This window comes from Tenrec ecaudatus, chromosome 1 (assembly GCF_050624435.1).
Source record: "Tenrec ecaudatus isolate mTenEca1 chromosome 1, mTenEca1.hap1, whole genome shotgun sequence".
Taxonomy (NCBI): domain Eukaryota; kingdom Metazoa; phylum Chordata; class Mammalia; order Afrosoricida; family Tenrecidae; genus Tenrec; species Tenrec ecaudatus.
This window is the reverse complement of record NC_134530.1, coordinates 208,983,279-209,010,471: the sequence shown is the minus strand read 5'-3', so window position 1 is coordinate 209,010,471 and position 27,193 is coordinate 208,983,279. Positions and strand designations below refer to the sequence as shown.

At 35.3% G+C, this 27,193-nt stretch overlaps 2 protein-coding genes across 6 annotated transcripts in view; both read left to right on the top strand.

Annotated features, from left to right (window-relative positions):
- The window catches only part of UCHL5 (ubiquitin C-terminal hydrolase L5), a 65,452-nt gene extending 42,065 nt beyond the window's left edge, over positions 1-23,387 (top strand). For 3 of the 5 annotated variants that reach the window (XM_075528553.1, XM_075528565.1, XM_075528540.1), the window contains 7 exons: positions 80-141; positions 456-586; positions 2,538-2,601; positions 12,022-12,124; positions 12,866-12,979; positions 17,069-17,167; positions 23,142-23,387. In XM_075528553.1, the coding sequence (XP_075384668.1) occupies positions 80-141; positions 456-586; positions 2,538-2,601; positions 12,022-12,124; positions 12,866-12,979; positions 17,069-17,167; positions 23,142-23,186 (618 nt within the window). In that variant the 3' untranslated portion in view covers positions 23,187-23,387. Of the gene's footprint in view, positions 1-79; positions 142-455; positions 587-2,537; positions 2,602-12,021; positions 12,125-12,865; positions 12,980-17,068; positions 17,168-17,969; positions 18,104-23,141 lie in introns of all 5 variants that reach the window. The other 2 variants (XR_012779110.1, XM_075528549.1) reach the window with 2 other exon arrangements.
- On the top strand, positions 9,636-10,893 carry LOC142423293 (glyceraldehyde-3-phosphate dehydrogenase-like). Its single transcript, XM_075528532.1, has one exon. It carries the CDS (start codon positions 9,720-9,722, stop codon positions 10,719-10,721), a length of 1,002 nt encoding a protein of 333 aa, XP_075384647.1. The 5' UTR covers positions 9,636-9,719; the 3' UTR covers positions 10,722-10,893.
- Positions 23,388-27,193: the final 3,806 nt, after the last annotated feature.

Genomic DNA, 27,193 nt, shown 5'->3' with positions numbered 1-27,193 from the left:
AGTACAATATTTTATTCCTATATTTCCCTATTTGTGGTAGTTTTTGTTTTAATATGGCTCCTTTTGAAAATTGTCTTAGATGAAAGGCTTGGCCCTGAGCAATTCAGATGTGATTCGACAAGTCCACAACAGTTTCGCCAGGTAAAGAGACTTTGCTAAATAAATACTGTTTGAGGGCAATGTTGATTCAGTGGTGAATTTTCCCCTTCCATGTGGAAGACCAGACTTTGATTCATCCACCCATTGTCAGTGGACCTCACATGTTGCTATGGCAAGAAACATGTTTCAGCAGTTTCCAGAATGAGACCCAGTGGTGATCCACTGTCAGATAGCGGAATTGAAAACAATGGATCATAACAGTCTGAACCCTTTGTGCATGGGTTCCATGAGCAACTAATGATGATTATTTTCTTTGCTTCTCTGTTTCCCACTTTCTTTTTTTCCCTTTGCTATAGACAGCAAATGTTTGAATTTGATGCAAAGTCATCAGCAAAAGAAGAAGATGCTTTTCACTTTGTCAGTTATGTTCCTGTTAATGGACGGCTGTATGAATTAGATGGTTTAAGAGAAGGACCAATTGATTTAGGTAATCTCATTTTTCTGTACTGGTCAGGTAATACATTTACTATATAACAAAATTTAGAGGACTTGGTATTTTACTTTTGAAAAGTAAAAATTGGTTGGGTGTTCCCCTTCATATTAGTCATAATGCTGTTTAAATTTTGAAGGGAAGAGTGACTATGAGGTATATAATAATAAAATGTATAATGAAATAACACATTGGAAAGTCATATTGATTACTATAATGCATTTGGGACCTTTAATTATTTTTTTCTAAAATATTTTTTTAACCCAGAGATTATATAACTCAACATATATATTTTCCAGTTAACTTTTTAAAATGACACTCTTTCAATGAATTTAAAAAATATTCTGAGTTTTAACTTATTGGCAACAGATATCAAGCATTTCATGTCATCCTGTATTAAAAATACATATGTATAAATATTTCAGGAATTGGATCATTCAGAATCACTAATTTAGTACTTAACCATTTATTAACAGAAATATTTTTCTTCACTATTTCTATTTCTATGATGTGTTCATGTGTTGCCATTTGGTTTGTTCTACCCTATCTTCAACCTTGAGCAAAAATAATAAATGATTATCAAGCTTGGGGTTACAGTCTGTGGTTCTGATATAGTTCTTAAGTAATAGTCCCAAATAAGCATTTTAACTCCTTATATTGAACTCATTAAGTTTTTTTTTTAATTAAGTTTTTGTAAGCTTTATAAAAAAACACAGTTTAACTGGATCAATGTTATTATGTGCTATTCATAAAACTTTTATACTTTCAGATTTAAAAGAAATTTAACAGATTTATTTTGCTTGTACCTTTTGACCGTACCTCACATATTAAGCCAATATAGTTTATGTAACACAAATTTCAGCAGCCTTTGTGGTATAGAGGTTAAGTAGGCTACTAACCAAAAGATAGCTGGTTCAAACCCAGCAGATCCTCCAAGGAGGGAAAATGAGGCAGTTTTACAGCCTTGGAAACCCTATGGGGACAGTTCTACTCTGTCCTGTACGATCACTAGATGATAGAATTGACTAGGAGGCAGTGGATTTGGTGTGGTTTTTAAATTGCATGTTGCTGCTTTATTTAAAACGTTTTCTACATCTGTTAAGGAAAATGGAAGAATGTATTTTTCAATCTAATCCAAGCGTCCCTAGATTTGCGATGGAACTTGACCTCTCCTAGCAAAGGAGCTGTGGTGGTGTGATTATGTGTTGGGCTGTGATATGCAAAATCAGCCGTTCGAAACCACCAACTGCTCCGCAGAGGATAGGCCTTTTTCACTCCAGTAAAGAGTTAGCAGTCTTGGAACCTCAAGGGGACAGTTCTGCCCTGCCCATGGTGTTGCTGGGTGGCCCATAGAATTAGCTAGCTTCTATCTGGTCAGCCTTTTTCTTTCCTTAGAAATATCAAATATAAAAGAATTAAAGAGAAAAAAGTGCAGCTAGTTGGTGGCTTTCTAAAAATTGAGATGCAGGTGGGGGTGAAGGGGCTAAAATAATCAGTATTACACTGCACATGGATTTCAGTTTTATTTTATGCTTACGAAGCTGAAAATGAGATAGATGTGGGATGAATCCTTTTTTGCTACTAAGAAGCTGGTTTTCTTAGCCCTCAGTTTCACCCTTTATTAAATGATGGTAGTTATGTTTGTATGTACCCACAGGTTTGTACGTTTAAATCCAATAGCTTATTAATTCATTACTTTCTGAAATATTTGTTCAACATATACTAAGAGACACAATTTTGTGGCAATGTAAATTATGATAATATTCTTACTCTGCACCATTACTAAGAAAACTAAAATTGAAGTGTGATAATTTTGCCAAAAATAATTTTCTTACTCTAAATTTTCTAATAAAATATTTGTAAACAGTTATTTTGAGATAAGCTATTGATATCATTTCAAAGTTGATTTTTCTTATTTTTATTTAAGTGTTTTTAAATTTCTTTCTAGGGCCATGCCATCAAGATGACTGGATCAGTGCAGTGAGGCCTGTTATAGAAAAAAGAATACAAAAGTAAATACTCAGCTTTCTGTATTGGCATGGCATTCTTGTCTTAAAGCAATGCTGTTTGACTTGTTATGATGGGATTAATGTGTTCAAGAATAATATTTTTCTATTTAAGAGAATCTGAAAATTTTAGATATAGAACATCTTGTCTTTGGAGATATTAAGCAAGTAAATCTCCATTGTTAGATATTTCTATATTTTGTACAGATATTTTGTAGGTACTTTAGCATCTTTTGTTTATTAAACTTTTTATTTTGTGATAATTGTGTATTCACATGTAGTTAAAAGAAATATTACTGAGAGATACTGTGTACACCAATTTTCGTCAGTGGAAATATCTTGTACACATACAGTGTATAATGTTTTGGGATTGACTTTTTTCACTCAGCATAATTCTCTGGAGATTCATATGAATGTCAAAGATTGACAATTCATTCTTTTATTAACGGGTGCTATTCCATGATGTGGGGGTGTATCAGTTTGTTTCCACCATTAATCTAGTGTGTGTACAGATTTTCTTGTGAACATAAGTTTTTAAGTCTTTGGGATAAATGCCCAGAAGTGTTATTGCTGGATCTTACTTGTATGGTAGGCACATGTCTTTAAAGAAACGGACAGGCTTTCCAGAATAGCAGTACCATTTTACATTCCCACTAGTGATGTACAGTTGATCCAGCTTTTCTGCATCTGTGCTGGCACATGTGGTGGCAATATTTTTTATTTTAACTCATTCTGATAGATGTGCACTAATATTTTATTAATGGTTTGAATTTGCATCTCGTAATTGGCTAATGTTGAGTATCTTTTCTATTTTTTACTTTTTTTTTTTTTAACTTTCGCACTCTGAACTTCTCTACATTTTCTGGATACTAGTTTCTTATTGACTGGTTCTAATTAACTGCAAATATCAAGTTGCACCATTTGTAGTCTATGTCCTTTCCTACCCTTTCACCATCATACTCCATCCAGGAAAAGTTCTCAATCCTGAAGAAGTTTGATTATAAGTTTTTCCCTCTATAAATTATGTTGTCTAGGATTTTTTAAAATAGCCCGATAGGCTTGACAATTTCCCTATATGTTTCTCTTTTTTTATAAGAGGTTAACAGTTTAGCATTTTATATTTTAACCTGTTATCTATTTTGAATTAATTTGTGTACAAGTGTGACGTTTAAGACATGTTTTTTAATTGTTTGTTCGCTTTTTTGTTATTGATTTTGCTTTGGCAGGATTGTTTTTCTTCCACAGAATTGCTCTTGTACGCAATGAAAAATTAGTTGGGCATATTTGTAACTATTTGTAGATTCATTATTCTGTTCTGTTGATCCATGTCTACCTTTCTGCTAACACTGTATAGTCTTGATGACTTGCTATGAGAGTTGAAATCAGATGGACTGATTTCAACTTTTTTCTTTCCCTCAAAATTGTTTTAGCTCATCTGTCTGTATACATTTTGTTTGTTTTTAACTGCTGTTAAACCCAATGCTTTTAAAAAACTATGTGGTAAATTACACATAGGGAACACTTTTTATTTGAACATATTAGTAACATTTATTATGTTTATCATGTTAACCCTCATCACTCTGTTTCTATAGTTATCTCTCATCTTTTATGGAAACCCGTTGCCTCCCAAGCAATGACTTCCTCTTTTCTATCCTTCATGTCCCTGATGGTAACCATTAGTTTGATCTCTATACCCTTGCTCATTCTAGAGTACTTTATATAAGTTAAGGTATTTGCCTTTATGGGGCCCTGGTGGTGTAATGGGTCATACATTGGGCTGCTAACCACAAGGGCAGCTGTTCTAAACGATCAACCATGTATCTATATACTTTAATATAAATGTATTTGTATTTATAACATTTTACTGAGATTTTGATAGAATTATCTTCGACCTTTATATGAATTTGTTGAAAAATTGACATCTTTACTAAATAGAGTCTTCTAATCCAGGAACACAGTATGCTTTTACTTACTTTGAGTTCTTTCATTTCATAGTTTTAAACATCCAAGTACATGTTTTTAAAGATTTACCTTCATTGTTTTGAGGGTTACAAATGCTGTTATATTTTCAATTTTGGTTTTGCTTATGGCAAATGTATAGAAATACAATTTCTCTCTTTATCTTGTATCCCTTCTGCCTTGCTGATTTTCTCTACCAGCTTTAGGGTATTTTTGTAGATCCTTTGATCTTTTCTACGTAGTTAAATGTGTTATTTGAAATGAGGGGCAGTGTTGAATTTACATCTCTAAGTTTGATCATTTTTTGCTTCATATATGATGCTGCTTTGTTGTTTGATGCATACGTATTTAGGATGGGTATATCTTGGAGGTGGAATGATCTTTTTAACATTGTGTAATGTCTGTCTAGAAATATTTTCTGCTACAAATTTTAATTTGCCTAATAGCTGATATTTCTGCCTCCTTTTATTTACTGTATATCTTATAAATTGTTTTACATCCTTTCAACTACCAATATAATATTTGAAGTGAGTTTGGAATAGTTAAAATTTGAGGAGTCTTTAAAAAGTTTGTTGCAAAATTAAATTGAGAGATAATAGAAATTCTCCATGAACTCTTTTTGAAGCTACTTTATGTTTTTAAACTCACTATTAATCCATCTTTTTGGAATATTTGGGCCATTTGCATTCAAAATTTTATGTAAGCTCATACATGTATATAGAAAACTACCTATAAAATTAAATATATATTCCTCGATAGCAGCAGTTCTCAACCTGCGGGTTGCGACCCTTTTGGGGGTCGAATGACCCTTTCACTGGTGTCGCCCAATTCATAACAGTAGCAAAATTGCAGTTATAAAGTAGCAACAAAAATAATGTTGTGGTTGGGGGTCAGCACAACAAGAGGAACTGTATTCAAGGGTCGTGGCATCAGGTTGAGAACCACTGCTCGATAGTAAATATTTCTATGTTATGGTTTAAGTCTGTTTCATATATTTCATTTTCTCTGATACTCATTTCTCTAATTTTCCTTCCTGTCTTCTTGTGGGTTACCTGACCATTTTTTAGAATTTTCTTTCATTATAATGTTTTTTAGTGTATTTCTTGTATACCCTTCCTTTTTACAGTGCATTTCTTTAATAGATTTTTAGTATCTTTAAAAATTTTATCACCGTATACTACCTACAACATTTTACAAGTTTTACCGAAACTTTCTATGCATTTAAGATCTGAGATGTAGTTAATTAATCCTTCTAGCTGAAATCCCTTATGTAATAAGTTTTAAACGGAGCCTCTATGCCAGTGGTTATCATCCTATTTTGGAGGAGCTTCTCTGTTATGCTAAAGGACAGGAGTAAGATGGGATGTATTCTTAATTCTCTATTAGAGGGCGTGAACCAAGACACCATCCTATGTATCCTTTGTGGTCCAGTCTCCTGAAAAACAAACAGCACACTTTCATCATACCCATTTCTCTGTGCATAAGACATCTTTGCAGCAGGAAGAGAGAGAATTCCTGGGACTTCCAAGGAAGAAGAGCCACCAATGGAGCACATTTAAAGTATCTGTGTGAAGTAATGGAGGCTAAGACTAGAGACACCAGTGGCTGAGGCAAGGAGACCATGAGACAGAAGAGTAGTGCTGAGACTATGAGACTTTGAGGCAAAGCAGTGGGACCCTGGCTGAGAGGCCAAGGACTAAGATTTGACTGTTGACTGAGGAGAGAGGTTTTGGACCATTGACTATATCCTTACTGTTTTCTGATCCTCAGATGTCATGATTTGTTAACGCCCCTAATAACCCCCCTTATTTGTGATTATTGTATGTGAGTTGTGTGTGGTCATTGCATCAGGCTATCAGACCGCAAAGAAAGTTGAGTGTTGTGGGAGGAAAGGTTGGTGCCAGAACAAGGACGGAGGGTTGAGGTATATTTGACCCCTTATCTCCTGGCAATAGGAAAGTCAGAGGCCAGACATGCCTCTCCTACGTTAGCAGGACCACATCAGATCATATTATGTTTCTTTGCTTCAACTATTAAACATAATTTAGAAAACTCAACGGGAGAGGGAAAACATTTTTTACTATATTTTTCCTTTTTTGCCCCCTTCCTGATAGTCTGTAATTCTTTCTTTTATTATTTCCTTTTTGTTTAGAGAACATGCATTGGCTATTCTTTTAGAGTAGGCTTTTTGTGACAGATTTCCTTTATTTGATAATATTTCAATTTTCTCTTCACTTTGGAAGGATATTGACACTAGGTATAGAATTCTAGTCTTCTTTCAGCATTTGGCAATATTGTACCACTTCCTGCTTCCGTGTTTTTGATGAGAAACAGACTGTCATTCAAAATGTATTTCTCTTACAGGGATGCTTTTGTTCCTCTTTCAAGATGTCTCTGTCTTCCCTTTTCAGAAGTTTATGATTCATCTTAGATTTCCTTAGTTTTATCCTCTTTGGAGTTTGCTCATTTCTTGAATCTGTAAATTTAAGTTTCTAAATCTTGGGAGTTTTAGCTATTACTTGAGTACTTGGGGATCTTTCTGCTCTTTTCCCAGGGCTCTAAGGATGTGAACATTAGATCTTTTGTTTTATTCCCTCAACATCCCTGACACTCTATTCTCCCTCCTGCTCCTCAGTCTAATATCATTGTTCAGATTGGTAGTGTCTGTTCTTCTAGTTCATTGACTCTTTTCTATTTTCCTGTTGAATCCATCCATTAATTTTTAAAATTTTGTTTATTGTACATGAGGAAACTTTAAAACGTTTATGGAAAATTCCATTATCTTTTAATGTTATTTTTCCATGAATTTTTTGAAGTCCCCTAGCATTTCACTTTTTAAATTTCCATTTAGCTTTTCTGTATATCCCCTATTTCTTTCCCAAACTCTCTATTTTAAAAATTTGTTTCAAATGTGTTAATGATTGATTATTGAAGCATTTTTGATGGCTGTCTTAACATTTTTAGCATAATTCTCTGATCTCAATTTTAGCATATATTGAGTATCACTTTCATTCAAATTGAGATTTTCATTGTTTTTTGTATGACAAGTGACTATTGATTGACACTTAGATATTTTGTGTGTTTATTTTAAGACTTTGGTTCTTGTTTTATCTGATTTCTACTTCTCCGACAGTGGAAATAGGAGGTTGCCACCCTGTTACTGCTAGGGTACCTTCTGATACCTATTACTGTGAGAGTATAGTTTAGGGTTCATTATTGGCTACATTTATTCTGGACAGGGGGCAGGGTTCTTTGTTATTGGTATGTAGGAAGGGCTTTGTTGCTGGTGTGTGTGGAAATTCTGGTTTCATAGTAGATCTCCATTGATATCCCTAATCCAAGATGTGGTTTTTGATGGTCTCATATACACCTGAAAGCTGGACAATAAGGAAGACTGAAGAGGAATTGTTGCATTTGAATTATGGTGTTAGAAAAGAAAAATGTACTGTGGATGGAATGAAAAATGGACAAATCTGTGTTGGATAATTATGTCTAGGATGCTCTTTGGAAGTGAGATTGGTGTTTCTTCATCTCATAGAATTTGGATGTATTGTCAGGGGACTGGTTTCTAGAGAACCACCTTGCGTTTGTAGAGTGGAGGATCGATGTCAAAGTAAAGCCCTTGATGAAATGGGCTGACACAGAGCTGCCATAACGGACAGAAAAAACATGCAGGACAGTGTTTTCATTCTGTTGCAAGTAGTGTCGCTATGAGTCAGAACCAACTAAGGGGCACTTGCCAATCACAACAATATGTAATGTCTAGGGTTTTTAATTGTCCTTAGTGGAAAGAATATGATATGATGGGCTATCCAAAAAACAAAAACCAGAATTTTCCCCCCCAAAACTACGTATTTAGTTTTTTTGGTTTTTTTTTTTTTTTTTACAAAACAACTTTAGCACTTTCAAAGTACTCTCCAGTACATTTAATACATTAGGTGATCTACGATTCCATTTTTGGAAACATTTTTCAAACCCATCTGTTTGGATTGTTGTTTGGATCTCTCGTTTTTTTTCTTCACCTCTTCTGTGTTATCAAATCGCTATTCTTTCCTGCTCCTCTTTATTTGTGGAAATAAAAAGAAGTCTCAAGGAACGAGGCCAGGTGTGTGGGGCAAGAGATGCATGCTGTTTTTGCCCAAAACTGGCACACTGAGAAGGCTGTGTGAGCAGGTACATTGTGGTGACAAAACCAGTCCCCACATCTGCCACAAATCAGGCGTTTTTTGTCGCATACTTTTAATGTAAGTTTTTCAGAATCTCTAAATAGAAAGCTTGATTTTTAATGGTCTGACCTGGTGGCATGAACTCCAAATGCACCATGAGTCACCATTTTCACCTGTTCAGTATGTTGACAGATGTCCAGAATGAGGTTTGCCAGCAATAGACATTTCACCTTTTTTGAAATGAGAAAAACACTTGTACACTGAGTTTTTCTGCTTAGCAGAGTTCAACACCTGGTTAGCTGTGTTCAACACCACAACAGTCTCTGGCATTTTTCCTGAACAGGAAACAAAATTTCATAGCTGCACACTGTTCTCTTACATTAGCCAACACACAAAAAAAACGAGGTTCGTGTGAAACTGCCTTCACAAACTTACTGTGTCCAGAGAGACCCTTACCAGGCAAGGCCACTGGGTGCACTACCTCAGAGTGAGTTGCTTGAAGCTCACTGGGAAAAATGGGAAAAACACATACTAAGTAAGTAAGCTCCACCCAGCAGAGCTTTTCTGTTTTCTTTTTGGGTTCCCCCATAGAAGTTCTATAAGTAAAGTTGTTAAAACATTTTTACATAGTTCATAACTAGGTAGCTACCGTGGGCCATATTCTTCCAGTGAATTAAATTATGTCGAAGAAACTCTTATTAAAGGTGAACTGATACCAATGAATGGTTTATATTTTTTATATATTTCCCCCATGATTAAGTGACATATACATATTGTTATGGGTAACTGTTACAGTGGCAGTCCCTACTATAAACAGAGTAGTGAAAATCAAGTAGTGATTCAAATCAGGTAGTGAAACAACAGTTTATAATCTTACATAACAAAAAGCCATATTAATAATCCAGTTAAGAAAAGTAATGAGGCTCTCTGCTCCTCCTCGTGCGACAGACAGCCGCCTCTCCCGTTCCCGTGCAGTCCCAGCCGCATCCCCGAGACACGATGGTGAAGGTCGGAGTGAACGGATTTGGCCGCATTGGGCGCCTGGTCACCAGGGCTGCCTTCAGTTCTGGCAAAGTGGACATTGTTGCCATCAATAACCCCTTCATTGATCTGAACTACATGGTCTACATGTTCCAGTATGATTCCACTCACGGCAAGTTCAAGGGCACCGTCAAGGCTGAGAATGGGAAGCTTGTTGTCAATGGGAAGGCCATCTCCATCTTCCAGGAGCGAGATCCCGCCAACATCAAGTGGGGCGAGGCCGGTGCCGAGTATGTCGTGGAGTCCACCGGTGTCTTCACCACCGTGGAGAAGGCCGGGGCTCACCTGAAGGGCGGTGCCAAAAGGGTGATCATCTCTGCCCCTTCTGCCGATGCCTCCATGTTTGTGATGGGCGTGAACCACGAGAAGTACGACAACTCCCTCAAGATTGTCAGCAATGCCTCCTGCACCACCAACTGCTTAGCCCCCCTGGCCAAGGTCATCCATGACAATTTTGGCATCGTGGAAGGACTCATGACCACAGTCCATGCCATCACTGCCACCCAAAAGACCGTGGACGGCCCCTCTGGGAAACTCTGGCGCGATGGCCGTGGGGCTGCCCAGAACATCATCCCTGCATCTACTGGCGCTGCCAAGGCTGTGGGCAAGGTTATCCCGTTGCTGAATGGGAAACTGACTGGCATGGCCTTCCGTGTCCCCACCCCCAATGTGTCCGTCGTGGATCTCACCTGCCGTCTGGAGAAAGCTGCCAAGTACGATGACATCAAGAAGGTGGTGAAGCAGGCGTCCGATGGTCCCCTAAAGGGCATCCTGGGCTACACCGAGGACCAGGTGGTCTCCTGTGACTTCAACAGTGACACCCACTCTTCCACCTTTGATGCTGGGGCTGGCATTGCCCTCAAGGACCACTTTGTCAAGCTCATTTCCTGGTATGACAATGAATTTGGCTACAGCAACAGGGTGGTGGACCTCATGGTCCACATGGCCTTCAAGGAGTAAGAGCCCCCTGGACCACCAGCCCCAGCAACAGCACTAGAGGAAGAGAGGCTCTCAGCTGCTGGGGAGACTTTGCCCCCAATTCAATCCCTTAACATACTGAGAATATAACATCGGAACCCCCTGAAGGAAGGGGAGGGGCTTAGAGAGCCCGACCTTGTTATGCACCATCATTAAAGTACACTGTACCTAAAAAGAAAAAAGAAAAGTAATGAACATAATTTTTTCCATCAAGTTGCCATTATAATTAGCCCAACAAATATGAGTTCTTTTGTTTCATTATATTTTCCAAGCACGTCATAAATGATACTATGCTCCTATTAACATAGGAAAACTGGTGAAAATATTTATTTCTCGTTTAAAAAAATAAGGAACATTTAGTTATACTCTAATATGATAAGCGTTTTAAAGTGCCTATTTAAAAAAATTTAATCATTTCATTGGGAGGATTTACAGATATAATAATCCATAGTTCAATCATATCAAGCAGTATTGTACAAGTGCTACCACAGTCAGTTTCAAAACTTTTTCTTCTTGAACTCCTTGATATCAGCTCCCCTTTTCCCCTTCCTCTCCCACCAAATCCTCCAGGAACCCTTATTATTTTTTCCCCTATAATAGTATTTTATATCTATTCTCGTACAATTCTGTTCCATCCCATCTAGTGGGTTTATACAGTATCAATGCTATTGGCTCTGTTTACCCCCTCGCCTCCCTCTTCCCTTACCCCACAGGGACCCATTACTCCTGTTACTGTTTATGAAGGGTTGTCTATCTTGGCTTTCATGTACGGAGAGATCTTAAATATACAAATGAATATATGCAAATCTAACATGATTAATGAGTTAAATAAAAATCTTAATAGTAAGGGGAGAAAATATTAAAGAACTAGAGGATAGTTATGTGGTTCATCAGTGCTATACTGTACCCTGATTTTCATCCCTTCTGAGAGGGACCGTCTAATTATCTCACAGGTGGGTTTTGGGTTTCTACTACATCTACGCCTCTTTACATCAATTTGGTTGCTTGTTTTTGAACTTCTGATACCTCTTCCTGTGACACCTCATGAACACATAGTATGGTGTGCTTCTTCTATGTGGGCTTTGTTGCGTCCCTGCTAGATGGCCGCTTGTTTAACTTCAAGCCTTTAAGACCCCAGACGCTGTGTCTTTTAATAGCCAAAAGGGCCAATTTTTATTGTTGGCCAATTGATACATGTGCTTACTTAAGAGTATTACAACAACTTAATTATTATGTACATCTTCACTACATTGTTAACTTTAAAATAACGTTTATTTTTTAGGTACAGTGAAGGTGAAATTAGATTTAACTTAATGGCCATTGTATCTGACAGAAAAATGATATATGAGCAGAAGATTGCAGAGTTACAAAGACAACTCGCTGAGGTTTGTGTTCATGCTTTTAAGTATAAAGTTCTAGCTTAGTTATTCTCTCCGAAAATAGTTTGCCTTTTTTGGTATAGATTTAGTCATGTATCCTGAGTAGTAATATCTGGACTGGAATTTCGCTGGATCCATTTAGTTTCTGATTTTGCCACTTAGTGGATATATAAATATGTGTATATTTCACTATGCCTCAATTTATTCATGTAAAATGGAAATAATGTTTACGTAAAAAGTTGTGTGGTAATATATTTAAATGACTTTAAATAGTGACTGACATAGAGTATGTTAGTAATTAATAAGTATGGTATTAACTATTACTTATTCTATAGTAAAGCAAGTTAGAATTGTAGTTAGAGCCACAAGTAATTATGTATTAGTCTTTATGATTATCTCCCTGTAGTGAATATTGGAGAAAAAAATTAATAATAGAAAATCTATCTTATAAACTTTTGATTACATTTTGTTGAGTATATTTAAGCAAATTTATTTGATAATGAACAGAAGATATAGAAATATAGTAGATTTACAGTATAGATTACTGTAGGTGGAATTTTGTATCTGTTGTAGAAAATGAAAATATTGAAGTAAATAGTACTTTAATTCTTTAATATTGATGGCATTAGGCTGGTATTGTCATTAATATTAGGAGCACAGGTGTAAAAGGTCACACTGTTCATCGTTTAAAAACACCCCTGACTTAGCCACAATCTTTAGGGTGTGCTGCTTATGTCTTTCTCTAAGGAGGAGCCCATGGACACAGATCAGGGTTCCAAGATGTTAAGCGCCATCCAGTCAGAGGTTGCCAAAAATCAGATGCTTATTGAAGAGGAAGTACAAAAATTAAAAAGATACAAGGTATGTTTGAAGAAAAGACATGTTTAATGTTTGGTTGTTTTTCCCCTTTTGTTTACTGTTTCAGAATAGGGAGTTGGATTTCTGGTACTCTATAAAGGCAACAGGTGGATTTCTTTTAATTTTAGTTTTTTTTAAAAATTTGAGTACAGGCAGTTACCAATTAAAGAGTTCCATTTCTAAGTCTGCTGCTAAGTTTACCATATATACTCGAGTATAAGCCAACCCGAATATCAGCCATGGCACCCAATTTTACCACAAAACTGCTTTAAAAATGTGCTGAAAAACTTGGCTTATATTCGAATATATATGATAATTTGAATGTTAAAGTCTAAGTAGTTAGGTACAGTCGTTTCTAAAATCATTCTAATGTTTATCTTAGTATATATATATTAAGCTAAGCGTATATACATAGTATAAAGTATATATAATTTAGTCTATTTAGTATACTTAGTATTTAGTAAAGTATATGAGGGGGTACCCCACCCCCTCCATGGATATTTTTATTTACAACTACATGTTGAAACTTTTTATAAGACACCTATCACCTTCAGAGTACTCTCCATTACATTAATACATTTGTCAAATCTATGATTCCTTTATTGAAAATATCTTTCAAACTCATCTGTTTGGATAGCTGACAGCATCTCTCGTTTTTTTCTTCACCTTTTCTATGTCGTCAAATTGCTATCCTTTCTTGTCCATCTTCATTAACAAAAACAAAAAGAAGTCCATTGGAGTGAGGTCATGTGAATGTGGTGCATGGGGCAAGAGAGACATGCTGTTTTTGCCAAAAAAACGGCGTACTGAGATGGCAGTGTGAGCAAGTGCATTGTTGTGGTGGCAAAAGCAGTCCCCCGTCTGTCACAAATTTGACCATTTTTTGTTGCACACTGTTAATGCACTCTTTTCAGAACCTCTAAATAGAGAACTTGCTTATCAGTCTGACCTGGGGGAACAAACTCCAAATGCACTATTCCCCTCATTTAAAAAAAACAAATGAGCATGATCTTGATGATGTGACAATGGCGTCTTCCACTGGCTTGATTGATGTTTGCTTTGGGGGTTATAAGAATAGCATCATATCTTGTCACCAGTAATGACCTTAGGAAAAAATTCTGGGTGGCTTTCAAAGCGCAACGTGTTTCCAGTTGAGGCTGTTTTTCCTGGTCAGCCAACCTGAGGCACACATTTCACAGCGACCATTTTTATTCCCAAATCTTTTGTTAAAATTTGCTGAACTCAGCACCCGAGATTATCTGGATACCTTCAAGCACAAGTGCACAAATGTTGTCAACACTTTTGTCCGTTTGGGACGGTGATGGATGTGCAGAACGCGGTTTGTCATCAATTGACATTTTGCCTTTTTTGGTATGAGAAAACTACTCACGCACTTGTGTTTTCCCCTAGTGCTGTTCTGGTTTGTTCAACATCACAGCAGTTTTTGCAGCATTTTTCCTTAGCAGGAAACCAAATCTCACAGCTGCATACTGTTCTCTTAAATTGGCAGTCACAAAAACGAGGTTCGAGAGAAACTGCTTTTATGAAAAATTCACTCTGACCAGAGAGAAACTTCTCAGGTGATGCCACTGGGTGCACTGACTCAGAGTGCGTTGCTTGAGGCTCTCCAGCGCGAAAAGGCATGCTGTGAAAGCTCCACTGATTGTGTTTTTCTTTTTAAAGGGGTACCCCCTCATATACTGTAATTTACTCAGTATATCAGGTAGTATATAGTATACCTTTCTATTAATTAAATTAAATAGTGAAACCTCTTTACCAGAATAGTGCAGTGAAAATACTAATCTTTTGATATGCATCACAAAGTAGCATCCATTTGTTATTATGAAATAGTCTTTGTATGTTTTGTGAATTTTCAATATATTCGACTATACAGGGTTGGATTTTAATTGTACAGAAATTAGATTTTCATAAATTTGATTACCTGTATTACTACAAACAAATTGTAAGCCTATTTGATGCTTTAGTTCATTATAATTTAAAATTTTCCTTCTGTGGCCATTGGGACCTCTTCAAGTTACCTTCAAATTTTTCTGGCATGACCCCAAATATGATGAGCTGTTTTAGGCCCATTTGTACATTTTCTGCTTTAGACTTGGAACCAGTCATAAAGTTAGAGATCATTATCTGGGTGCTCTTGGGCGTCTGGTGGTGCAGTTAAGCATTGGGATGTTTACTGCAAGGTCAGTGGTTCAAACTCACCAGTTGCTGAAAGGAGAAAGATGAAGCTGTATTCTCTTGTAGGATTTGCAGCCTTGGAAACCATTGCAGCAATTCTATTCTGTTCTCTAGGGCCTCTGAGTGGATTTGATCCAGATGGCAGTGGGTTTTTCTGGACAATCAATGTTTAGTTCTGCTCATTGATAATTGTTAGGTAGCCTTTTTATGAATGGATAAATTAATGTTTTGTATCTTTTAAAAAGAATGAAATGAGCATTCATATTATTTTCAGTTTAAATTTAGGATTAACTGACTTTTATAATAGAAGAAATTTAAGTATTTGTGATTTTTCATTTTGTTTACAAACAACATTAATATAACTTATTTGCTTTATGCTATATATGTGTAGCATATATGTATATGCAATATATGTATGATTTATGTGTGTTCAGAATAACAGTAACTAGCATACCAATAAGAGAATGGTTGCAGGAAATTATTTTTTACTCTTTTTCCCTTAGAATATATATTCCACTTTGGGTATACAATCAATCAAATGATTAAACTTTTAATTTAAATTTTTCAGCATTTGATTATATCAGCAAAATGATACCCAAAAAGGTTCATTTGTTTTACTTTGCTTTCAAATGGTCTAGGGTTAATATTTCCATTCTCATGTCAATATGAAATTAAAATTACATTAAAAATGTGGCTCTCTTTCACTTACAGTCTGTATGGCAAGTTTTTTTTCAGGAAAAATGAATAGAATCAAGAGAATTTTGAATTTTGTAAGACTTTTTGTGTCTACTTTTGTATGATGTGGTGCTTATGTCACTTGCTATGTGTGTCACATTTGTAAAAGTTGCTGATTTGGAGGCAAGGCTTGGTTTCCTCTTTCCTGTTCTTGACAGTCAGTAAATAATTGTTAAATAAAATAAGCGGGTCTTCGACTGTAGAACACTTTGCGGTGCTGTGGTATGGGCGAGCTGGTTCCAGGACATTGCAGGCAGAAGAAAAGGAAAAGCCAAGTTTATGGAGACAGGAAATTAATAGACCAATGTTTGAATGTTATGGTCCATTTCCCATGTTATATAAAGAATAACTCCCCACCATTTATATATTCCTATGCAGGCTTATTATGTAAGCAGTTTTTAATACAGAGGACTTTAAAAAAATTCATGGAAAATTTATTATTCTTTAATTCCATCTTCCTCAAACTTTTTGAAGCCTACTTCAGTCTTCCAAAAATAAAACACAGTTTGGTAATTCTTTGTTCAAAAGATAAAAATAACTCTTACATTGATTAACAATAAATATGTTTTAATAATTTACTTAATCCATTAACTAGCTGAAAGAACCAGTAAGATGTCACAACCATTTCAAAAGAGACATCAACGAAATGCAGATCTATGTAGAAGGCGTATTGAAATGAATTTATAAATAGATGGAAGCTTTTTCTTTGATGGGAGAAAAATGCAGTCAATTAGGCCTCCACCAAGCAGGATATATGTGCATGTCTATTGACTGACAAGAGTTATTGAGCTATCATCTTCATGTCCTTTCCATTGCTCTCACTACTCTCTAGATTAGCGTTGAGAATAGAGCTCAATGGTAATGACAGACTGAGCCCACAGCATTCGGATGTGTGCTCCGATCCGTAAGTTAAGTACTTAGAAGTACTCTTAGAATGTACTTTAAAAAATTTCTGTTTGCTAAGCAGAGCTCCAAGAAAGTTAAATCCAAGAAACTCTCTCCATAATTCTCTTGTCTCTTTGTTATGGAAACAGAATCTTCCTTTTCATAACATTATTCTAATTCTATTACTATCTTGAATTACATACCCAAAAAATACAAATTTCAAAACATTTGCAGAAATACAAATCTAACCTGGTTTGATGTTTATTTTATTTTTAGATTGAAAATATCAGAAGGAAGCACAACTATCTGCCTTTCATTATGGAATTGTTAAAGACTTTAGCAGAACACCAGCAGTTAATACCACTAGTAGAAAAGGTATGTATTTTATTGGTGAAGATTTTCCAAAACAGGAAATACTTTTTTTGGATGGGTAAAAGTAAAATTCTTTTAAGGTTATTTTTTCTGATTATTGTTTTATACTCTAGTTTTGAATTAGTCCAGTCGGAACATCATTCAGTAAAAATTGCCCCACTGCTTTGAGAATCCTTATTGTGAAAAAACCTGAGGTTGTTTTGTGGTCCGGTGGTGAAGCACTTTGCTTCTAAACATAGGTCTGCAGTTCCATCCATTCAAGTGATCTTGCAGAGAGAAAAGTGGCAGTCTGCTTCTGTAAAGAGCTACTGCCCTGGAAACCTCCGACGCAGCGCTTCTTTGCCTGTCGAGTACCTACGAGTACACTGACTGCGTGGCAAAAGGCTGGGTTTTGGTTACTTTCAAATAAAGTGTTAAATACTCTTCGCTCTTAAAATTGAAAATAATATTTAATATAGTATAAAATGTTTTTTTTAATAATTCAGCAAAGGATGACTAGAACTAATAAAATTTAGAATGAGGATGGACATTGAGGGGGATAAAAAGAAAATTAAAAAGGGAATAAAATCTATAGCCAGGAGTGAGAAATTGAATTTCTTCTTCCTGATTTAGTGTCCTTTACACTGAAAGAAAAGTCTGAGTTATAAGATTTTTTTTTTCTTTAACAGATGGTTCTTGAGATTTCTTAACTAGATGAAATATAGTTATGGTGTTTTGAAGTTTAAAATATAAATCGGTGTTTCTGTAAGTGACCATCCCTGGATACTCTTTAAAATAAAATACATGTTGCCTGACCCCTCCCCAGAGATTCTGATAATAGGGATGAGGAATCTTTAATAAATTCCCCAACTGAATCTAATGCAGCTGGTTTGTGTACCACATTTTGAGAAACACTTTGAGAAGATACTACATTACTTTGATAAAAGACCAAAATACATGGTAGGTATATTTTTCTTATTAACTTTAAAGTTTACTAAACAAAAATGCCTTTCAACCCAGCTGTTTCATATTATCATATATTATAAATAATTGATACGTGCTAATGAGATTGTTGTATTTATCTTATTAGCCAGATCTTATATGGTCGATGTGTTTATTTTTAGCATTAACTGTAAAAATAATTGCATTAGACGACTGTTTTCTTTGCCACATTGTTTTTCCAATCTTATATCTCAGGCTATTAAACTATAGGAAGTCCAAAATGCAAAACTAATTTTTTAAAAGTTAGGTGGATAAGTAATTGTCCTGTGGTTCTTGAAATGCATTGTCAGCAGAGTACCTAGACATGGTGTTCTTAGTGTAAAACACTGTGGAATATTTATTGGGAAATAAATTGCATATAAGATAACAATATAGAATATTGTGCCAAATCATGACTTTTCATATGATTTTAAATATAAATAAATGTTAGGCAAACAGACAAATGTTAGAGAAATTGTAAATGTAAAACTTTCCTTTAAAATTGATCTGTGAATGTATATATATATATTTGCCTTTAGAAAGATAAATACTAATAAAAAAAAAGAAAGATAAATACTTAAGTTTGAATTAGACCCTCAGATTTTTTTGAGACTGTAGAGCAACAACTTTGCAGTGTTTTTGCATTGGAACCTTGGTTCCTTGGTTCACATCATTTGGACACAAGGTGGCAGTATATGAGTGCCTAATAGTAGTGGAACATCAATTTGGCCTGCTCTTTTTTGCATTTGTTTTATTGAGAAAGGGTAGGTGGTGATCTTTGAGCTTTCGCCTAGTGTTTTTTCAATGAATACTACATACATAATATTAAGATACATTTATTTCTTGTGCATATGCAATAACTATTTCTTGGGAGTGGGAAATCAAGGTAGGACCTTTTGTGTACACACATCAAATGATTTCTCATCCAAGTTAGTAACCAGTTTGCCCTCAAGTGGACTCCAAGTCATGTTGACCCCACAGGTGCCAGAGTACACTGTGATCCTTAGGATGTTACAGAGGTAGGACAGCTCAGCTTTTCTCCTGAGTTACCTTTGGGTAGACGCAAACGTCTATCCCTTTGGTTAGCTGGTGTGCAAGCTTTTTTACACCACACGAGGAACGTAAATATGTTTGTGCATTGCTTTAGTTGCTGATGGTCAGTTCTGACGCATGGTAACTCCGCGTGCGTAGAGTAGAACTCTTTCTTTGGGCTTTCAAGATTATGATTCTTTATAAGCAGATTGCCAGGCCTTAATTCCAAGGAATCTCTTGTCGGGCTTTAATGCCATCCTTTAGGTTAGTAAGAGTCCATGTAAGAATGCTAGCAAAAGATTCAGAATTGGACTATTAGATTGGAATCCTTTCTAATTTAAAGGGCTAGTAGGATAACGGAACAAAGAGTACAAGAGGTACTAGGAGCCACACCTTAAAGGTGCATAGTGCCAGGCCTGCCCAAGGTCAGACATCTGAGTAATTGAAGCAGTTGTCTACAGCCTGTGATAGCAAAAACTATTTGAGCCATAGAAACCTTTTTATTTTATAGAAAACTAAAGGATGAAGACTTTGGTTCTCCCAACTGCATAATGTACTCATATATACATATATATATTTAAACTCAGCCTTCATTTGTATTTTGGAACTATTAGCTCAAGTTTTCAACAACCACCAATATTGCTAGCTACTATTGGGGCGACCACTGATGAAAACCAAACATTCCCTAGTCTTGGACCATCTCTGTAATTGGCAGAGGTGGAGATTGTAGTGACCCATTGAGTTTTTATTTGCTGATTTTTCAGAAGTCTATCTTAATTGGGGAGCCTATTCATCATCAGAGGCTAATATAAAATCATAGATTCTTCTGCATTGGGAGATCCACAGCAGTTTCACAATATTGGATTTTATTTATATCTTATTAAAGCATTATAATTGTCAAGAAGTAAGTAACTTTTAGAAGTTAATTTTCGATCCTTTAATGGAAATAAGTAAGAAGGATAAATTACTCAGAATACTATGTACCTGAATATTTATGATTACAGAATTATTTGGATTTGAGTTAGTAATCTTTAATTTCGCATTGGCACACTATTGAGAAGGAAAATACTAATTGGGAATTTAGCATTTTTAATTTTAAAACTGAGAAAGACAGGACAAAACAAATCTTACATATGTTACTTATGTAACTTTTTAGGCAAGTTTACTTCTATTTATCCTATTTTGCTTTTCATTTGTAAACTGAAAGTCATGTATTTCGTATTTTTGAGGAATAAATGAAGTCATATTTCTAAAATACACAATATGTGTTCAGTTAATGGTTGCAATTATTTTTAACATGAAAATGTATCCCTTAAATTTGGCCTGTATTATACAGATTATTAAATGTGTGGATTCTCTGTACATTTTATGTCCTTGAATATTTAATTATATTTTCACATTTACATCATAAGCCAGGAATTAATTCTCATTTTCAATTACTAAGCATTTGGTTACATATATCTAGACAATAGTAAGAAAATAAAAACATACTGTAACTACAATTATGTCTAAAACAAAATTATGATTTTGTTATTTAAAAACAAAGGAGTTCTTTGCTTAGCTTTCATAAGTCAGAAATTATAGGCAGCAAATTAAAAATTTTGCTTTCAGGCAATTGTATTATTTTGTTTTATGACACATATAACATGTTTGCTTTTATTATATGAACTTCAAAGCACAACACTTAGTTTTATCAAACTATTGTGTGGTGATTATACCTAATGTATTATAAAAAGGGATTATACTTATTCTCATTATTGAAGGACATTTTATTATTGTACAATAGCAAGAATCTCACTTCTTGGTTTATCTTTGACTCATGTTACACAATGGAAAGAATATTGTATTCTAGTGCTTGAGAACCTTGCTTCTCGAGTGTGGTCCAAGGATTCGCAGAATCGAATCACCTGGGAAGATAATAAAAATTCAGATCCTGATGCATTTTTCTACATCAGTCTGCATTTGAACAGTACTCCCAGATTAGTGTTGTGTCCCTCGAGAAACATGAATGTAGAACATGTCACCTTTTGTGTTTGCTTGTTTTTTGTTTAGTTTATTGTTAGTGTCTTATTTTTCTAGGGCAGCTGCAACAGAAGTGCCCAAGTGGATAGCTACCAAAAATGGAAATGCGTCCTCTGACAACTTAAGAGTCAGGGCGCTAGCAGTAGGGGAAGTCTTTCTCCTTTAGACAACTCTGGGTGAAGGTCCTTGTCGCCTAATATCTGTGGATCCATTGTTCCTTGGATATTGCCATGGTATTTTGACATTATACTTTCTCTGGGGACAAGTACTTCTAGCGAGGGACCTCAGGGCCAGATGCCTTGCTTCACTCTTGGTTCTTTCTGGAGGTATTAGGCCCTTTAACTCTACTTGCAAGAGATTGACTCATGGTATACCCTAATATTGTAGATTGTATCCTGCTTCACTCTCATAACCTAGCCGAATGCTCTTTAATGTAGCCCAATCCTGCCTTCTTATTCACAAGCAGAAACTAGGGTTTACAACACGTTAAGAGAATACATCAGTTCACAAAAGGAGGACGACCACACAGTACTGGGAATCATGGCTTAACCAAGTTGACACATAACTTGAGAGAATTCAAACTCTGGCAGTAATCTATACTATGTACAGTTGCAGCATGTGACTTGCTAATTTTATTTTCAAATATTCACTTGCAGATGTTAAAATATCAGATTTATAACATTTTTTAATGGTTTTCAATGTAGAACCAACTTTAAATGGAGACATCTGAAAAGAAGATGCTAGTCAAAATTACAGTGAGATGCCATTTCATTCCAATCGGAATGACAGTGATTTTTTTTTTAAGGGAAAATAACCAGTGTTGGACAGGTGGTAGAGAAACCTCTACAACATGGAATATTGTTATGGGAAACTGTTTGGCAGTTTCTCCAAAAGTTAAATATGAAGTTGCAATATGGCCCAAAAAACAGCATCCCAGGAGGAGTGAATGCAGAAACACAAATGGAAACCCGTGTACTACTGTTCTTTGAACCGCTTTTCACACTCGCTGTTTTCACAACCCAAATGTCCATCAGCTTATGAATAGATAAGTACAATGTGATGTCTACATGCAATGGAATACTACTTAGCCATAAAGAGAAATGAATTCCCGACGCGTACTACTACGTGGGTATACCGAGGGAACATCCTGCTGAACGAGTCAATTACCAAAGGACACAAATGAAATAAGCAAATGTACAGACGGCAAAGATTACTAATAGTTATCGGGTGGGAAAGAAGCGGAAAAGGGGAGATTTTTCTTTTTTGGAGACCTGGAATGATATGGGAAAAGATCATGAGGATGGTTGTAAAAACTGGGAAAAAACCCATTCAGCTGAGATTCGTTATGTGTAGAGTCACCACCAAAATTATCATGTATATAAGCAGGAGTTTATTGACACAAAATGATGCTTCATCATTGTTAAATTAAAAATGTTAAACTCAGTGATCATTCCAATATGCAGAAACTGAAACAGTATTTTTCTTAAACTTTATTTGAATGAGAAATGGGCAGTTGCATGTAAATATATTTTTGAATATTCATGAATGAATAAGACTTTATAAAATAAGTAATTATACTTTAAAAATATAGTTATAACACATTTCAACTTAGGCTAAGAAAGAACTGCAATCTAAGCATAATTCCTTTTAAGGGTAAAGTCTAACAATAAGAATACTGTATTTTTATACAAATAACATGCACCATATATATTTTTTATAAGCTGTGTAACCCCCTTTGTGTTAGTGCCCTGTTATATGCCTGTGGGCATTATTTATGTGTGTTACATGTAAAAATATAGCAGTTTGTTCAAATGTCCAAGTTATAAGATATAATGCTCTAGCTATTGTATACACAACATAATCAAAGTTTTGCATCTTGAAAAATGTCTCCTTGATTTTAACTTAGTATAAACATGTTTTTACCTTAGTAGCATTTAAACAGACCTATATCTTTAATTTCTAGGCTAAAGAAAAACAGAATGCAAAGAAATCTCAGGAAACCAAATGAAGAAGATACTTTGATGTGTATATATTTCTGATTCTACAATTACTTTCATGAAAACTTTTACAAACTTTGAGCAACATTCTACTTGGCCCAATGCACGTTTGACAAAAGCAGCAGTCTTATCTCAAATGCATGGATTCATAAACATTTTCCTACCTGCATCATGTGCATGCAGTGCGTATTAAATAAAAGTGATAAAAAGATTGCTTGCCCAAATCCCATTTTTTTAATATTGTATCTGAAATTCCTCTCGAGTTTCTGACTCTGTGACTATTGTAATGAACCTAGAAGAGGCACAAATGATATTATCTACATGTAATTGTTCTGATTCCTCTTCAGATCCTTTAGCTCATTTAAATTTACAAATGTATAACTATCAGGGGTCGCTTACACTGGTTATCGTGTTGTTTTCATTAATTGGAGAAAAATCTCTGTCTTTGATATTTAAATGTTATGAGGATTTTAAGACTGATTTGTGCTCCTACTACCAATTATTTGAAAAAGTATTTTAAAACAGTTCATTTGAAATGGACAAAAGTACAATTTCTAGGGATTTTCATGCTGCCAAGAAAAAAGGTAATAAACATCCTGGTTATATTTTACCATAATTAAAGTGTTTAGGTTATTTACTTATTATGGAATTATTTAAGGAACATATATAATTATTCTTCAAAAGAAAATTTTAGGTGAAGAATACATTTTAAAGCTAAACGAGTTTTAGTGTTACTCTCAGTTTCACAATATTATATAAACTGTTAAGTTGTATCTTTTTAAAATGTTACTTGGAGTTTTGACAACTCAGCCTATTTGATTTGAAAATAGTCTGAATGAAATTAGCACAGCTCAATAGTTTCCAAGAAACATATAGCATTTGTCTTCAATGGAGTTTATTACAAGTTTTGAAAGTTCCTTTGTCTTTTTTGTTTTTTCAGTAAAATAGTATTGTATTTTTGCTCTTATTTTTTCCAAGTCAAACTTTAAACTTTATAGAACGTATTTTCATAAAGGAAATGATCCACTTTTTTTTTCTTTACCAGAGACATTTCTGCACTTTATAGACTGCTCTTCAACATTTTATTATGGTAAAGCTTAAACATGCAGAGATAATGTGTACTCATTTTCCAGCATCAAAACATGAATAATTAAGGGTTGTTTTAAACTTAGAACTAATATGCTTTAAACTTAGAACAACCTGTTGGGAAATTGAGTAGAAAAATTAAAGAAATGCTTTCCCTGTTTACATAATTTTAACGGAAGATATTGAGTTTTTACCTCTTTGGAGAATTTTATTTTGCTATAGATTCAACAGTAATTATGAGTATTTTGAAAATCTTGATACCAAAAAAAAAAAAGACTTTCTAAGATTAGTTTGACGCACATCTTGATCCTACTGATTTATTTCAACTTCACTTACATGCTGTTTTTTATAGAAGCTTCCAATTTGTGAAGCAATTCAAGAATACCTTCCATAGTAGGTAGTATCTAGTGATCAAGACAATGTGGGACTGGTGTAGAGATTGACAAATCAATGGGTTCAAAGAGAGCTTAGTGAGATGGGAAAGAGAGCCAGATGTAGATCTACATTTGTGTCGTCGCTTGGTTTTTGGCAATGGTGGCAAAACAATCTAACAAGGAAGAAAGTATTTTGAACAAATGGAGTGAGAATAATTGAATAAGGAATTAATGAATCTTAACCTTTTACCTCATACACCGAAATGCAACTAAAGTATATGGCTTGTTAGAGGAAACTAGATTATCTTTGTGTCTTCAGGGTAATCAAAGATTTCTTAGGTCATAAAATGCAATAACTTTGAAATGACTTAGAAACAGAGTTCATCAAAATTAAAAACTTAATCATTGACTGATACTGTTAAGAGTAAGTAGTATCAAGCCATGACAGGTTAGAAATAACTTGACTAAGCAATTGTATTAATAGGAGTGTGGATGTTTTTCTTATCTCATCCTAATAAATCTTAATAGGAAATACCATAGTGTATGATTTCTTTTATCTGCTGCTGCTTTGATGGTTGCAAATGCAAGCCCTCATGGCTGTTTCCACCAGTGAATATCGTCAGTTTGAAATGAAGCCTTGAACCCGGTTATTTGCCATGGCGTCGACATGGACTCAAAGCTAGTGAATGGAAACTGGAGGGATAAAGAACAATCAATCAAGCAATAAAGAAATGCCGGTTATGTGGAAAGTTAAAGACAACAACAAAAACATCGAAAGAAAGCCTCTTTTGTTCATTTCACTTTGGACCCTTTCTAAAATCTCATTTAATTGTTTCATAGGGAGTTTCTATTCTATTTTATTCCTTTTCAAATAGTCATATCTAAGGGGTGATGTACTTCTGGTATTATAAACAAAAAGAAAGTTGCCATCAGCTCGGGCACTGGCTAGTCTCATTTCGTATGCTTAGTTTCCAAAAGAGCTGCCCTTTTACTGTGGTCAGCTGGCCGGTGCCATTAGAAGAGACTAATATTTGTATTGAGACTATGAGTCATGGGCACGCATGCTGCTCTTCTGCGTAGAACGGTGATAATACACACTTTTATGTATGTTGTGGTGCTAGGTGAAAAATCAATCCCATTAGTTAATCCTCGTATTTGCTTGTAACATTCCGAATATTCAGAAATGACTTTTTTTCTAGTATGATTTTGTTTCTATGTGTGGGGGTGGGGTAGCGAGGGGGCAAGTCCTTAAGGTTTTTTTCTAAAATGGGAAAAAAAGAGGGAGAACAGGACTAAAATGTAAATTACCCATAGGCCTATCACCTGAGATGACCAGGATGACCACATTAACATTTTACTGCATCTAGTGACCCTTTTTGTTCTGTGCGTGCACTTGCTCATACCCCACCACAGTGATTATGTGTAGCGTGCAGTATTTGGGAGTTCGATAACATGCAGTTTTTCAGTTTATGTCAGTGATGAGATATGTAGCTATGAGGAATCATACTGGGAATTTTGAATCTACTTAGTTCTTGAAAAAAATCATTGGAAGATTTGGAGGAGTAGACATAAGTGTCAGTCTTCAGAAGTGACGCTCAGCACAACATGTCTTCCAAGAACCTGGCCACCTGTGGTATTATCAGTGTATGAAAATGCCGCCATAGCTGTGCTCCAGGAATAAGGAAACTGTCCAAACTGCCATGGGTAGAAAAATCCAACCTCTGTGTGGCTAAACATGCTGCCTCCAAATAGCTAACATGCCAGGCAATGCTTAACACAAACTTGACGGTAGGGGAGCCTAGGGAGCCTAGTTCCCTGCAGCAAACGAGGCAGGCTAGATAGGAGATTGGAATGGATGCCCAGTCACAGTATGTTGTAAAGCAGTTTTTCCTTTCTGCACATGTATTTATTTGAGAGAAATGAGAAAATAGAATAAAACATGTTTTAAAATAATGCATTACACAGACATATTTACTTAATGTTTTGGTGTATATTTTCCCAGAGAAGGAATATGTTTATACTCAAATATATCTTTGTATGAAAATGAGATCACATTGTTTGCTTTTTTCTACCACAAACATCTTTTCATATATAGACTTAATATATTTTCATAACGACGACTGGCATTTCATTACATCGACAATGCTTTAATGTAGTTAGCAAGTTCCTAGGTAGGAGTAAAGCATAGAACTAAAATTTTTTTAACTGCATATATTTCACTATTCTAAAGTAATATAAATTTTTAGATCAGTCATGCTTGCCCATTAATTTCCTTAGCAGTTGTTACTTGGCCTAAATAACGATGGCTAGGGTGAAGATTCATCTTTTCTAACACCTAATATTTTTTGTCTCAGACTCAATCATACTGCTTGAAAACTAGTCTTTTAGTAATTCATTCATTATCAGTTCTAGACCTGGAGAGAGAGTGATGAACAAAATAAAATCCATTCCCTGATAGTGAAACAAACAGAACCACTGCCATCGAGTCAATGACAAGTCACAGCAACCCTGTGCAGGGGGCCCAAGGCTGCAAACCGTCCTGAGAGCAAACAGTCTCT